Raw genomic sequence first — 12547 nt, forward strand, 5'->3', positions numbered from 1 at the left:
GCTCTGACTTGGCCACTTGCGAGCTGTGACCTTGGACGTGTTATTGATGGCACTTGTCTATGAATTGTGGATGATGTTGTCAACTTCAGTGAGTCCTGTTTTTTTGGTCACCCAGGAACCATTTCTCCTATTAGCAGTATCCTGAGTTTCCTCTGGGTACCTCCCTGCCCACCCCGTCAGCCTGTGTGATTTTTGAGGAGGGTTGATCTCCCACCCTAAGCTCCAGGGGAGGGCCCCAGTCAGCATGCCCCATCCCTGCTGGCCCCAGTGACACAGAGCGAGCCAGGCTCCAGCAGGACTAGGAAATCTTTCCTCCTGGACATGAGGATGGGGAGAGTCGGGGTTGCCCCAGCCATCCTGTACTTCCAGGGACAGACCATCTTCGTAAAAGAGCTTCCCCTGAGAACAGCACCGCCAGGCTCAGAGGCAAAGAACCAGTCTCAGTGACATTGTCTGAACCCTGTGGCAAACAGTGCCTGAAATCCACCACATCCTGGGAATTACCACTGTGGAAGCCAGGAACAGTCCCTTTTTGCTTCAGCCAGCTTGGGTTGGGATTTCTGTCACTTGCAACCAAGTGTCCTGAGTGACCTGCCTACTCTCATGGCTACAAGTTCATGGAGCACACAGAGGGTTTAGCTGTCATGGAGCAGCAGCAGCCACTGGCAGGGCAGGGGGGCTGCTCACGGGGCCTGACCCCTCAGTAGCCAGGCCTCCTCAGCAGGGAACCTCCCCTGGGTCCTATTCCTCCTGGCAGTAGGGCCATGTGGGCAGCACCCCCCCCATCCTGTGTATTAGTCCAATGAACCCCAACACCCAAGGTCACCCAGGAACACCTCCATTCTCTGCCCCGAGCATTATTTATTATCTGCCGTGGGTGTGCCGGTGACAAGAGTTGGGTTCCCTGGAAGGTTTGGGCAGAGGAAACAGAGCAACCCCAGGATGGTTCCTGTTGGTGGGAAGGAGACGGAGCTGGCATTACAGGATGAGTGTCCATGGTTAGTTAGGGGCGGTGGAGAGGGCGGAAAATGACCTGGCTGATCTGCCCGGGCATGGTGAAAAAGACGAGGAGGAGGAAGACAGTGATCAGCGCCAGCAGCAGCAGCAGCACCAAGATGCGCCAGTACCGGCGCCAGATGAAGAAGACGAAGGTCTTCAGCGGGTTCACAAACCAGTTGAAGGAGGTTTTGGGGCGGCTGTGGGGGAGCAGGTGGTGTCGGATGAGGAGGAAACCCTTGCCTGTCTCCACCACCGCCACCCCCGCCCCCCAACCCCGGATCTGGCCCCGCCTCCTGCGCCCCCCACTCACTCAGGCTTCTCCAAGGGCTCAGGCTCCTTGCGCCCCTTCCCCACTGGCCGTTTCTCAGCCTCCTCCACAGTCAGCAACTCAAACTCTGCCTCAACCTTTCCCTGGAAAAGAAGGGACAGAAGCTAAGTTCTTGAGTGGGCTCAGGCCCGACCCCTGACCCCCCTACCCCTCCCACCCCCGTTCCTGCTCACCGTGAGGATGTAGACGTTGCCTCCTGAGTCTGAGAACTCGAAGTCTTCCCGCCGGCCTTTCCTCCTCTTCTTCCTCCTCTTCTTGCTGGTCTGAGCCTCCCGTTGCTCCTGCTCCTCGTCCTCCGGCTCCCGCAGCTTCACTACCAGCCACCAGCCCCGCAAGCGGTGGCAGCGAAACAAGTTACACCTGGGTGTGGCCCCATCCCGGGCCAGCCGCACGGAGCAGAGCTCGGGGCCCCGGGCCCCTCGCACCATGTCCGGTAGCTGCAGTTCCAGGGATCCTGCAAGTCCAGAGTGCTCTGGGTTAGGCAGGAGCGGGAGGTCTGTCTGAGCCAACCTCCCATCCCTGAGCGTGACTCCAACGAAAGCAGAGCCCAGAGCTAGAAAGTGACTGATGGCTGACTGAATCCTGGGAGATGGAACTCAAGGCATCTAGAGTTAGAATGGCAGTCCAGTGGTTAAGACGCTGCACTCCCAATGCAGGGGCCCCAGGTCCAATCCCTGGTCAAGGAACTAGATCCCGCATGCTGCAACAAAAGTCCCAGGTGCAGCAACTATGACACCTCCCGAAGACAAATTTTTTTTAAGAAGCTAGGATGTGGTGGTCAGGCCACAGCTATGGACCACACACCACAGCCCAAATGTCAGCAGGTTGTCCTATGGGACCAGGCACAGCGGGGACTAACAGCTGTGGGGCCAGAGTAACCTGGCTCAGGTCAAATTAGAGGATTGAATTGGAGACTGGGTGGGAATGGAGGTTAGGCTGCTCAGAGCTGAATAAACTCAATAAATTATTAGGCCAGAAGGCAAAAGTTCGTGACTTGGATCTGAAATCCAGGATTCAGGGTTGGTTAGAGTACGGAAACCAGAGGCCAAGGGCAGGGCAATGAGGGCAGAAATGGGAGCTAGGGTGGAGGTGGGAGGAGAGCTCAGTAGTACCGAGGAAGTCGTTGGCAGAAATGCGGTCATAGTCCCAGACCTGCAGGACCAGCACAGCCGGCTGCCGGAATTCAGCTTCTTCCAGGGCGAAGGGTCCAGGGCGGCGCCAGACGCTCACCTCGCGCTCCGTGGGCAGGTAGTCAAAGCGGAACACGAAGCGCCAGTTGAAGTTGCCCTCCCCGGTCAGAGAGTTGAAGTGGACGTCTGTCTCCTGCCTGTCGTGCTCCAGCCCCTTCACCCAGCTGGGATCAGGGGAAAGGTGCAGGCCAAGAGGGTGGGCATCTGCGCGGGGCCGAGTCCGGAATCGGCTCCTCACCCAGTATGCCCCTCCGCTTACCCTCACGTCGGTCCCTCCACCCAGCTCCGGGCGCCATCAGGGCCCCAGAGGACAGGCAGGACTCTGGCTCAGCCCAGGACCCAAGCCCCTGTTCGCAGTCTCACCTCGGTACACAGCCATGCGCCCAGCTCCGCCTGCAGGCCTACCTTTTCACGTAGATGTCACTCGACATCTCTCCAGTGAGCGGGTTCACGTCATCCAGAACCACATCCTCCGTGTTCCAGATGATGACTCGGAGCTCATAGCTGAGGGAAGTATTGGGGGGAGGGTTTTCAGACTCTTGAGAGGGGTCTTGGGAGGAGCTACAGGAAGGACCGGGGCCAGGGCCACTGACACTCAGCAACTGGAGTGCGCCTAGCCAGGTGATCAGATGTCTGCTACCTTGAAGGGGCATCCCCAGGTATCACTGACCAACCCAGCCACTGCAGTTGGCACCAGGAATGGTCTGCTGACCCACGCTGGTTCGGTGAGATTTTCCCTCCCGTAAATTTGGACTCAAAACCCTGAAAACGTGAGTCCCAAAGCATCAGACGTAGATCTGGAGCCACCACAACTAAAGCGCTGTGCAAGCGAAGAGAGCCAGTCTGCAGAGAAACACTAAGTGGGGATGAGAGCATGAAGCCCCTAAGGGACAAAAGGAGGGGCTGTGACATTCTTGATCCTACCCTAGGTGGCCCTGTCCTGGGCTGTCGAATGGTTTCCAGATATCTGTTGTTTTGCCCAGTGTTAATTTCCCCTCATTTGTTGACAGCACCTTGATTTTCTGTTGGTGACCCTACCCCCACTACTGTCAACTGAGTCATACTGGTGGGTCTGTCACCTAGGGGACATCACCCAGGACTGACCAATAAATGTATTATAGCCCCCTGATCACAGTGATTGGTTCAGGAATCAGCACTTGACCCAAGCTGGTCCAATGATAGTTAGCCCAAGACTTTTGCTCTAACTGGGAAAGGGGTGTTTATTTTTCTGCTCAAGTAGTCTGGTTCGTAAGATGTAAGCTTGTGCTGAACTACCTCACAATTGTACTCATCTCACACGCTAGTAAACTAATACTTAAAATTCTCTAAGCCAGACTTCAGCAATGTGAACCGTGAACTTCCTGATGTTCAAGCTGGTTTTAGAAAAGGCAGAGGAACCAGAGATCAAATTGCCAACATCCGCTGGATCATCAAAAAAGCAAGAGAGTTCCAGAAAAACATCTATTTCTGCTTTATTGACTATGCCAAAGCCTTTGACTGTGTGGATCACAAAAAACTGTGGAAAATTCAGAAAGAAATGGGAATACCAGACCACCTGACCTGCCTCTTGAGAAATCTGTATGCAGGTCAGGAAGCAACAGTTAGAACTGGACATGGAACAACAGACTGGTTCCAAATAGGAAAAGGAGTATGTCAAGGCTGTATATTGTCACCCTGCTTATTTAACTTATATGCTGAGTACATCACGAGAAATGCTGGGCTGGAAGAAGCACAAGCTGGAATCAAGATTGCCAGGAGAAATATCAATAACCTCAGATATGCAGATGACACCACCCTTATGGCAGAAAGTGAAGAGGAACTCAAAAGCCTCTTGATGAAAGTGAAAGAAGAGAGTGAAAAAGTTGGCTTAAAGCTCAACATTCAGAAAACGAAGATCAAGTCATCCGGTCCCATCACTTCATGGCAAATAGATGGGGAAACAGTGGAAACAGTGTCAGACTTTATTTTTCTGGGCTCCAAAATCACTGCAGATGGTGATTGCAGCCATGAAATTAAAAGATGCTTACTCCTTGGAAGAAAAGTTATGACCAACCTAGATAGTATATTCAAAAGGAGAGACATTACTTTGCCAACAAAGGTCCGTTTGGTCAAGTCTATGGTTTTTCCTGTGGTCATGTATGGATGTGAGAGTTGGACTGTGAAGAAGGCTGAGCGCCGAAGAATTGATGCTTTTGAACTGTGGTGTTGGAGAAGACTCTTGAGAGTCCCTTGGACTGCAAGGAGATCCAACCAGTCCATTCTGAAGGAGATCAGCCCTGGGATTTCTCTGGAAGGAATGATGCTAAAGCTGAAACTCCAGTACTTTGGCCACCTCATGCGAAGAGTTGACTCATTGGAAAAGACTCTGATGCTGGGAGGGATTGGGGGCAGGAGGAGAAGGGGACAACAGAGGATGAGACGGCTGGATGGCATCACTGACTCAATGGACATGAGTCTGAGTGAACTCCGAGAGTTGGTGATGGACAGGGAGGCCTGGCGTGCTGCGATTCATGGGGTTGCAAAGAGTCGGACATGACTAAGCGACTGAACTGAACTGAAGCTTGCGCTGTTAAAAGTCATTTTGACCCCAGACTGCAAAAGCTTCCATGAGACTAACACCAAGGAAAGCAGAGCCCAGAGGTAGGAAGTGACAGACTGCTGACGAAATCTGAAGTGCACATACTCCCCACTCAGACCAGCTTAGGTCAGAAGGTAGTTAACTGGTACTTGGACTCTTTTCAGTTGCAAGTGTCACCCAACTCACAGTGGCTTATGAAAAAAAAAAGAATAATAGTTCACCTACCTGAAGCCTGGGTCAGCTCTGCCTGCTTCACCAGGGGCCCTTGTCCAGGCTGGCCAAGATGTGCCCGCCCCATGGGAGGAGGGACCAGGATTCCTCTTACCTGATTGGCTGTCGAGGCTTGATGTCAACTGGGGGTGGGGCAGGCACATCTCTGGGGAAGATGTCAATCCACATGTGAAGAGACCCCTAGGGGAACAGGACTGGACTGAAGGGTCTTCCGGGGGTCCCACCTCCCCTAACAGCCCTGGGGCCGGAGGTTGTGCCTTGCCCCAGGTGGAAAGGAGAGCTGGGGTCAGGAGGGTAGATCCTGGGGGATGAGGATGAAGGCAGGGTCTGAACTGGGGATTCCAGGGTTGAGGTTAGACTGGGGGTTCAGAGATGAGGCCCTGGAAGTGGAAGACTGAGATCAAAAGTGAGATCCAGTGTTCCCAGGTCCAGATCCTAGAAATCTGGGGTAGAGGTCAGGTTGGGAGTGCCACATCTGAGCCTTGGTAGGCCAGGGCTGGGACTCCTTCAGAACCAGAGTCTGGGGTGAGGGGAGGGAGTCCAGGATGGAAGTCCAAGACTTGAGTGGGGAGGGTGGGGACCAAGATCAAGAGCCAGAATCAGAAGTGGCCGTGCCCAGGTTCAGGACCAGGTGGGAGTCCTGGGGCTCTGGGGATGTGCCCTGAGCCCTCCTTCACCTGCAGCAGCCCTGGGCTGCGGGGATGGTAGAGGGGCCGTGTTTCTACATGCTCAGGTACCAGCTGGATCCCAAGCCCTGGCATCTCCTGCCAGCGCCGCAGCACTAGCAATGCCTGGGCCTCCTCAGAGACATCCCTTGCCGCCTTGGAGCCCCTGATACCTACAACAAGAGGTTCGTGAGCTTGGGTTCCACACAGTTCCCAACTCTGCTCCCTCCCTCCCAACCCCCCCCCCCCCCCCCCCCCCCCCCCCCCCGGCCCTCAATAGACGCTCTGGGCTGAGGCACCTGCTGTACTGGACAAACACATTTCCTGGGAGGGCATGTCCACAATGCATAGAAAGTGGCGGATGCTGCTGTAACAACTTTTGCCAGTGAAAAGCCAGCAGTAGGGGGACAGTGGGATTGGAGGGGCTGTGGCCTTTGTGCAAACCTTGTTTAGAGAACAGACCACTGGTCATGTATGAAGCACAAGCTAAATCCTGCACCATATTGTATATTGCATGGTAGCCCTGTGTCCTCAATTAGCTATGGCTCTGAAGGGTTCACTAAGGCTCCCCGGAGATCTCACACTCACCAACAAAGACCATTTTCTCTCCACTATTGTCCTTACTCAGCCAAACTCACCTCCTCTGTTTGCAGAGGGAGGCGGGATCTTTGGGGACACATTAGGCTGATCATCAGCGGCCTCCCCCATACCTTGCTCTACCATCTTGCCCCCTCTGGACTGTCCAACAGAGAGAGACTGGTACCTGGGGGCAGGGTCTCTGGTGATGTCCGAAAGAGTTTGCTGCCAACCTTGACAGCCTCGACTCGATATTCAGGTTGGGGGAGGCCACAGCGTTGGCATAGCCCAGCCAGGATCTGTGAAGGCCGGAATGCATCACGCCAGGCATTGTACCCATCCCTGCAGGCGGAAATGGAAGGTGCCTCAGTTGGATCCAGCAGATAAACATAGTTGGGCACAGGGGCAGGGATGGGGGCCCTTGAGGACTTAGGATCCAGGTTCATAACTCTACTGGAGAACAGGTTAGTCCTCTCTTACAGTAATGGCGAAAATCAAGTATGCATGCCAGATGCTCCTATGAAAGAGATACTGATATTATTGCCCCCATTTTGCAGATGAGGAAACTGAAGCTCAAGGAAGTCAAGTGACTTGTTAGTTATAGATCCCAACTCCCAAGTCCATTTCTTGACCAATAAGCTATAATGTTTTGGTCGCAGGGGAGTCCCCTGCTGTGAAATTAAAGGATCTGGACCTTCAGGCTGGATGTGAACTTGAAAGCCTTTGGTCAGACTTAGAATGACCCCCGAGGGCCCTGTGGGACTCACACGTCATACTGGGATGCCAGCCCACAGTTCGCCCTGTGGTGGCTATAGAATCGGTTTTCCAGATCAATGTGGGTCTCCCCAATGAGGTCATCAGAACCCACGAGGTCATGATCAAACACAGCTACGGTCAGCTCAGGCTCAGCAGGGAGAGAAATGCTGAGTTCCAGGACCCTAGCAAGGAGAGAGCACAGCTGAGAACACCCCCACACCCTGGGAGTGGTCCTGTGGGGGAAGGGGTGGACTCAGCACCCCTGACAATTCCCCCACCATCACCACTAGCTGCCTGAGTGAGAGTCACAGGGCCAGGTGGCAAAGTCACTCCCCATCCCCAAGCCCAGGGCCCAGCCTCACTCTCCAAAGATGGGATTTAGCTGCTTGGGGATGTATCGTTCCTTGGTGTCCAGCTGCTCCCGGCCAGCGCTCACCACCAAGTAGGGGTCTGCCTTGCCATTGGGGTCTGCAGGAGCCAGGTTGGTAGCCTAGGGAGACAGTACGGGCTAGAAATGAAAGAAACGTCAAAACCCAAGGTTGCCCTTGTTGGGCCTACTCTCCGATTTAGTGAAAACAGGAAGTTACCACGGAAAATTCTTCTACTGCAAGATGTTAGCTGAGAGGTTGGATGAGGTGACTTACTTTCCTTTAACTTAATTATTGAAATACAGTAATTATTGTCATACAAATAGGTATAACAGGAATATAATGAAGGCTTCCCTGGTGGTCCAGGGATTAAGAATCCACCTGACAATGCAGGGGACATGGATTCAATCCCTGGTCCATGAAGACTCCATGTGTCGAGGGGCAACTGAGCCTGTGCACCACAGCTGAGCTTGCCCTCTGGAGCCCACAAGCCTCAACATGAGAAGCCACTGCAATGAGAAGCCAACACACTGCAACTAGAGAAGAGCCCCTGCTTGCCACAACTAGAGAAAGCCCGTGTGCAGCAACGAAGACCCAGTGCAGCCATAAATAAATAAATACAACTTAATATATATATATATATATATATATATATATATATATATATATATATATATATATAATGAAACAAAATACATGGAAACATGTATAGTCAGTTCAGTCAGTCAGTTGTGTGGGACTGTTTATGACCCCATGGACTGAAGCACACCAGGCCTCCCTCTCCATCACCAACTCCTGGAGCCTTCTCAAACTCATGTGCATTGAGTCAGTGATGCCATATAACCATTTCATCCTCTGTTGTCCCCTTCTCCTCCTGCCTTCAATCTTTCTCAGCAACAGGGTCTTTTGTAGTGAGTCAGTCCTTCACATCAGGTGGCCAAAATATTGAAGTTTCAGCTTCAGTATCAGTCCTTCCAATGAATATTCAGGACTGATTTCCTTTAGGATTGACTGATTTGATCTCCTTGCAGTCCAAGGGACTCTCAAGAGTCTTCTCCAACACCACAGTTCGAAAGCATCAATTCTTCAGTGCTCAGCTTTCTTTATAGTCCAACTCTCACATTCATACATGACCACTGGAAAAACCATAGTAGCTTTGACTAGACAGACTTTTGTTGGCAAATGAATGTCTCTGTTTTTTAATATGCTGTCTAGGATGATCACAGCTTTTCTTCCAAGGAGTAAGCGTCTTTTAATTTCATGGCTGCAGTCACCATCTGCAGTGATTTTGGAGCCCCAAAATAAAGTCTCTCACTGTTTGCATTGTATAAGGGACTTACTATTCAGTTCATAACTTTCCATATCATTTGAATTTCACTCTTTCACAATGAGCATATGTTACTTTCATTTTACCTTTTATCCCTTTTTTGGTTTTGTTTTATTTGATTTTTTTATTTTTGGCTGCACTGAGTCTGGGTTGCTGGGCTCACCGATCTCTCTGCACTGTGAGGGGGCGATACTCTTCATGCGGGGCTGGGCTTCTCGCTGCAGCAGCTTCTCTTGTTGTGGAGCATGGGCTCTAGAGCGTGTAGGCTTCAGGAGCTGCAGCACATAGGCTCAGGAGCTGTGGCCCCAGGCTTAGCTGCTCCACGGCATGTGGGCCCTTCCAGGACCAGGGATCAAACTCATGTGCCCTGCATTGCAAGGTGGGTTCTTAACCACTGGACCACCAGGGAAGTTCTTTTTTGTTAAATTAAGAATATTTTAGCTAAATAAAAAAATAATACAATGAGCACGTGTGTGCCCAGCTTCATAAATAAAACACTACCTACAAATGTCTCTTGAGTCCCTGACCAGATTTAATTCCCTTTCCATCTCTAAAGTAGGGAGAACTCTTTATTTGGGGTTTTTTAATTGGGGTTTCTCACACACACACACACACACACACACAAAGAAAATATATTTCTGTTACATATCCATGCATCCCTAAGCAATATATAGCATGATCTTTCATGGTTTAAACTGTATGTAGTAAACTTACTTTTTCGATTTTTGAAAACTATGTAATTTAATAAATATATAACTTATACATAAATTACTGAAATAGAACTTATACACAGCAGAGTTCCAGTTGCTCATCTTTCCCAGCACTTGGTATTGTCAATCTTTTTTATTTTCATCACTCTCATGCATGTAAAATTGAAGCTCATTGGGGTTTAATCCGTGTTTCCCTGCTGATGAAGCATGTTGAGCTTTTTTTTTTCCACTTTTGAATGTGCTTATTAGCCTTGCGTATATATATATATATATATTTGCTTTTGTGAAATGACTTCAAATCTTTTGCGCCATCATTGAGTTTTTAATTTTCAATATTACATTTTTAATTTCTAAACATTCTAACTGGTCCTTCAAACTTGTTGTTTATTTGTAATGGTCTCTTGTTCCTTGCTCATTTTAATTTCATTCTATTTCTTTAAACAGTTCATATTCTCTATCTAGTCATTCCAATATCAATGGCCTTGGGGTCTGAATCTGTTGTCATTTTTGCTAATTCTTACTCCTGATGGTCTTTTTCTTTTGGTACTTTTTAATCATGACTCATATTTGGTATGACTCATGCTGTGTGTGTTCTCTGCCAAAGAGGGTTTGATTTCACTCCTGCCAGTTCCCTAGGCAAACTACCAACCTGCAGCCACTTTAAATTAAATCCTCCAAGCCCTCTCACCCTGGAGTCCACACGCCACAGCTACTGAGCCGAGTGCTGCAGCTGCTGAAGCTCTCGCGGCAAGATCCCACATTCCACAGCAAGAGAAGCCACCACAACGAGCAGCCTGTGCGCCTCAACTAGAGAAAGACCTCTTGCAATAACGAAGGCCCATAGCAACCAAAACAATAAACAAGTAGAGGGATGACGTCTTCTAACTGAGGTTGTGGGGATCACACCAGAGGTGAGAATGCAGCTTGTGGTCGTGGATGCTTAGGGAGACTTTTCCCCTCTAACCAATGCCAGGGTTAAGGCAGCCAAGCTTCCTCGGTGTCTCCTTCTGCCGTGCAAGTTCCTATCTTTGTTCATCCGTATGCTCCAGGTGGCCCCGGGGTTTCACCTCCTGTCCTCACTGCCTGTCGTGAGGAAGAGGCGGTCTCTCTGGTCAGCGTGAGTGTGGGGTGAAAGCCAGCTTTACTACGCCTCTTCTCTTGGCTCCTGTATTAGCTAAACTTCCATACTCTCTGCCCTCTTCTTTTCTTTGTTTTCGGCTGTGCAGGGGCTGTTCTTTATTGTGGTGCGTGGGCTTCTCACTGTGGTGGCTTCTCTTGTGGCTGCCCGGCTCTAGAGCTCAGGCTTCAGTAGTTGTGGTGGAGGGCTCAGTTGCCCCAAGTTATGTGGAATCTTCCCGGATCAGGGATCAAACCCTGTGTCCCCTGCACTGACAGACAGATTCTTAACCACTGGACCACCAGTCTGATTTTCTGTATTCTTGATGATCTGGTATCTGGGGCTGTACTGATGCTGGAGAGACTGCCCCTGCCACGGCTACTAATTCCCAGAGTTAGCAAGCAACATATTTGCCAGAGTACTTTTCATATACAAACCAACTAATCCAGACCCCATACAACATCCAACCACCTCCTCTATCTGGCCTTTATACTCCAGAAAGTAATATTTCTCCGCTTTTATCATCCCCACAGCCAGGTTCAGACAGCTAGAGACAGTGAGACAACTCCTGTACCCTAAAGCCCGTAGGAATTATTCAAACTAGCTAGTCATAAACCTGCTTATGCTGCCTTGCCCCACCTTTCCATCAAAAACAAACAAACAAAAAAACACGCACAACAAAGGCTGTGGCCGTCATACGTCCCTTGTTCCTTCTGCCTTCGGACTGGCCCTCATGTTTTCCCGGGTAACCCTGCAAGGCACAGCCTGCCCCACCTCTAGAAAACTGAAACAAACAACAGACAATCTTTTCAATCGCAGCCACCTGATCTGTCAACTTCCCCATACGTGGATAATAACAAAACCGTGGATACATTTTAAAGCAGCTCCTGATTTTACTTAGGGTTTTTTTCTACTCTAAAATCTCTTACTTTCTTGGAAGCTCAGCACTGCATTTAAAAGATGTTTTTGAAGTATGGAAGTTTCTCAAAAAACTGAAAATAGAATTGCGATATGATCCAGCAATCCCACTTCTGGGCATATACCCAGGAAAAAACTGCACTTCAAAAAGATACACGGAATTCCCTGCAGTCCAGTGGTTAGGACTCTTTGCTTCCACTACAGGGAGCATAGGTTTGATCCTTGGTCAAGGAACTAAGATCCTGCAAGCCCTTGGCATGGCCAAAAAGAAATAGACAGAGAAAATGTAACAACAAAAAAGATACATTCACTTGTGTGTTCATAGCAGTACTATTCACAATAATCAAGACATGAAAACAACCTAAATTTCCATTGACAGATGAATGGATAAAGAAGATATACATATATATATCATATATATACACACACAATGGAATACAATTCAGCATTAAAAAAATGAAATAATGCTATTTGCAGCAACATGGATAGAGCTAGAGATTGCCATATTAAGTGAAGTAAGTCAGAAAGAGAAAGACAAATACCATATGATATCACTTATATGTGGAATCTAAAAGATGACACGAACGAACTTATTTGTGAAACAGAAACAGACTCACAGACATAGAGAACAGGCTTGTGGTTGCCAAGGGGGAGGAAGTGGGGAAGGGATGGATTGGGAGTTGGGGACTAGCAGATGCAAACTAGTGTATGTAGGATGGATAAACAACAAGGTCCTACTGTATACCACAGGGAACTATATCCAATATGCTGTGATAAGCCATAA

At 49.7% G+C, this 12547-nt stretch overlaps 1 protein-coding gene across 1 annotated transcript in view; it reads right to left on the reverse strand.

The window, feature by feature from the left end:
* Positions 1-1003: 1003 nt before the first annotated feature.
* The window catches only part of LOC138091174 (fer-1-like protein 4), a 39539-nt gene continuing 27995 nt past the window's right edge, over positions 1004-12547 (reverse strand). Inside the window, 10 exon segments of the mRNA XM_068986813.1 lie at positions 1004-1196; positions 1310-1410; positions 1501-1781; positions 2440-2681; positions 2923-3021; positions 5421-5506; positions 6004-6164; positions 6755-6909; positions 7335-7505; positions 7686-7813. Coding sequence (XP_068842914.1) covers positions 1004-1196; positions 1310-1410; positions 1501-1781; positions 2440-2681; positions 2923-3021; positions 5421-5506; positions 6004-6164; positions 6755-6909; positions 7335-7505; positions 7686-7813 — 1617 coding nt within the window.

This window comes from Capricornis sumatraensis, chromosome 15, assembly GCF_032405125.1.
Source record: "Capricornis sumatraensis isolate serow.1 chromosome 15, serow.2, whole genome shotgun sequence".
Lineage (NCBI taxonomy): Eukaryota > Metazoa > Chordata > Mammalia > Artiodactyla > Bovidae > Capricornis > Capricornis sumatraensis.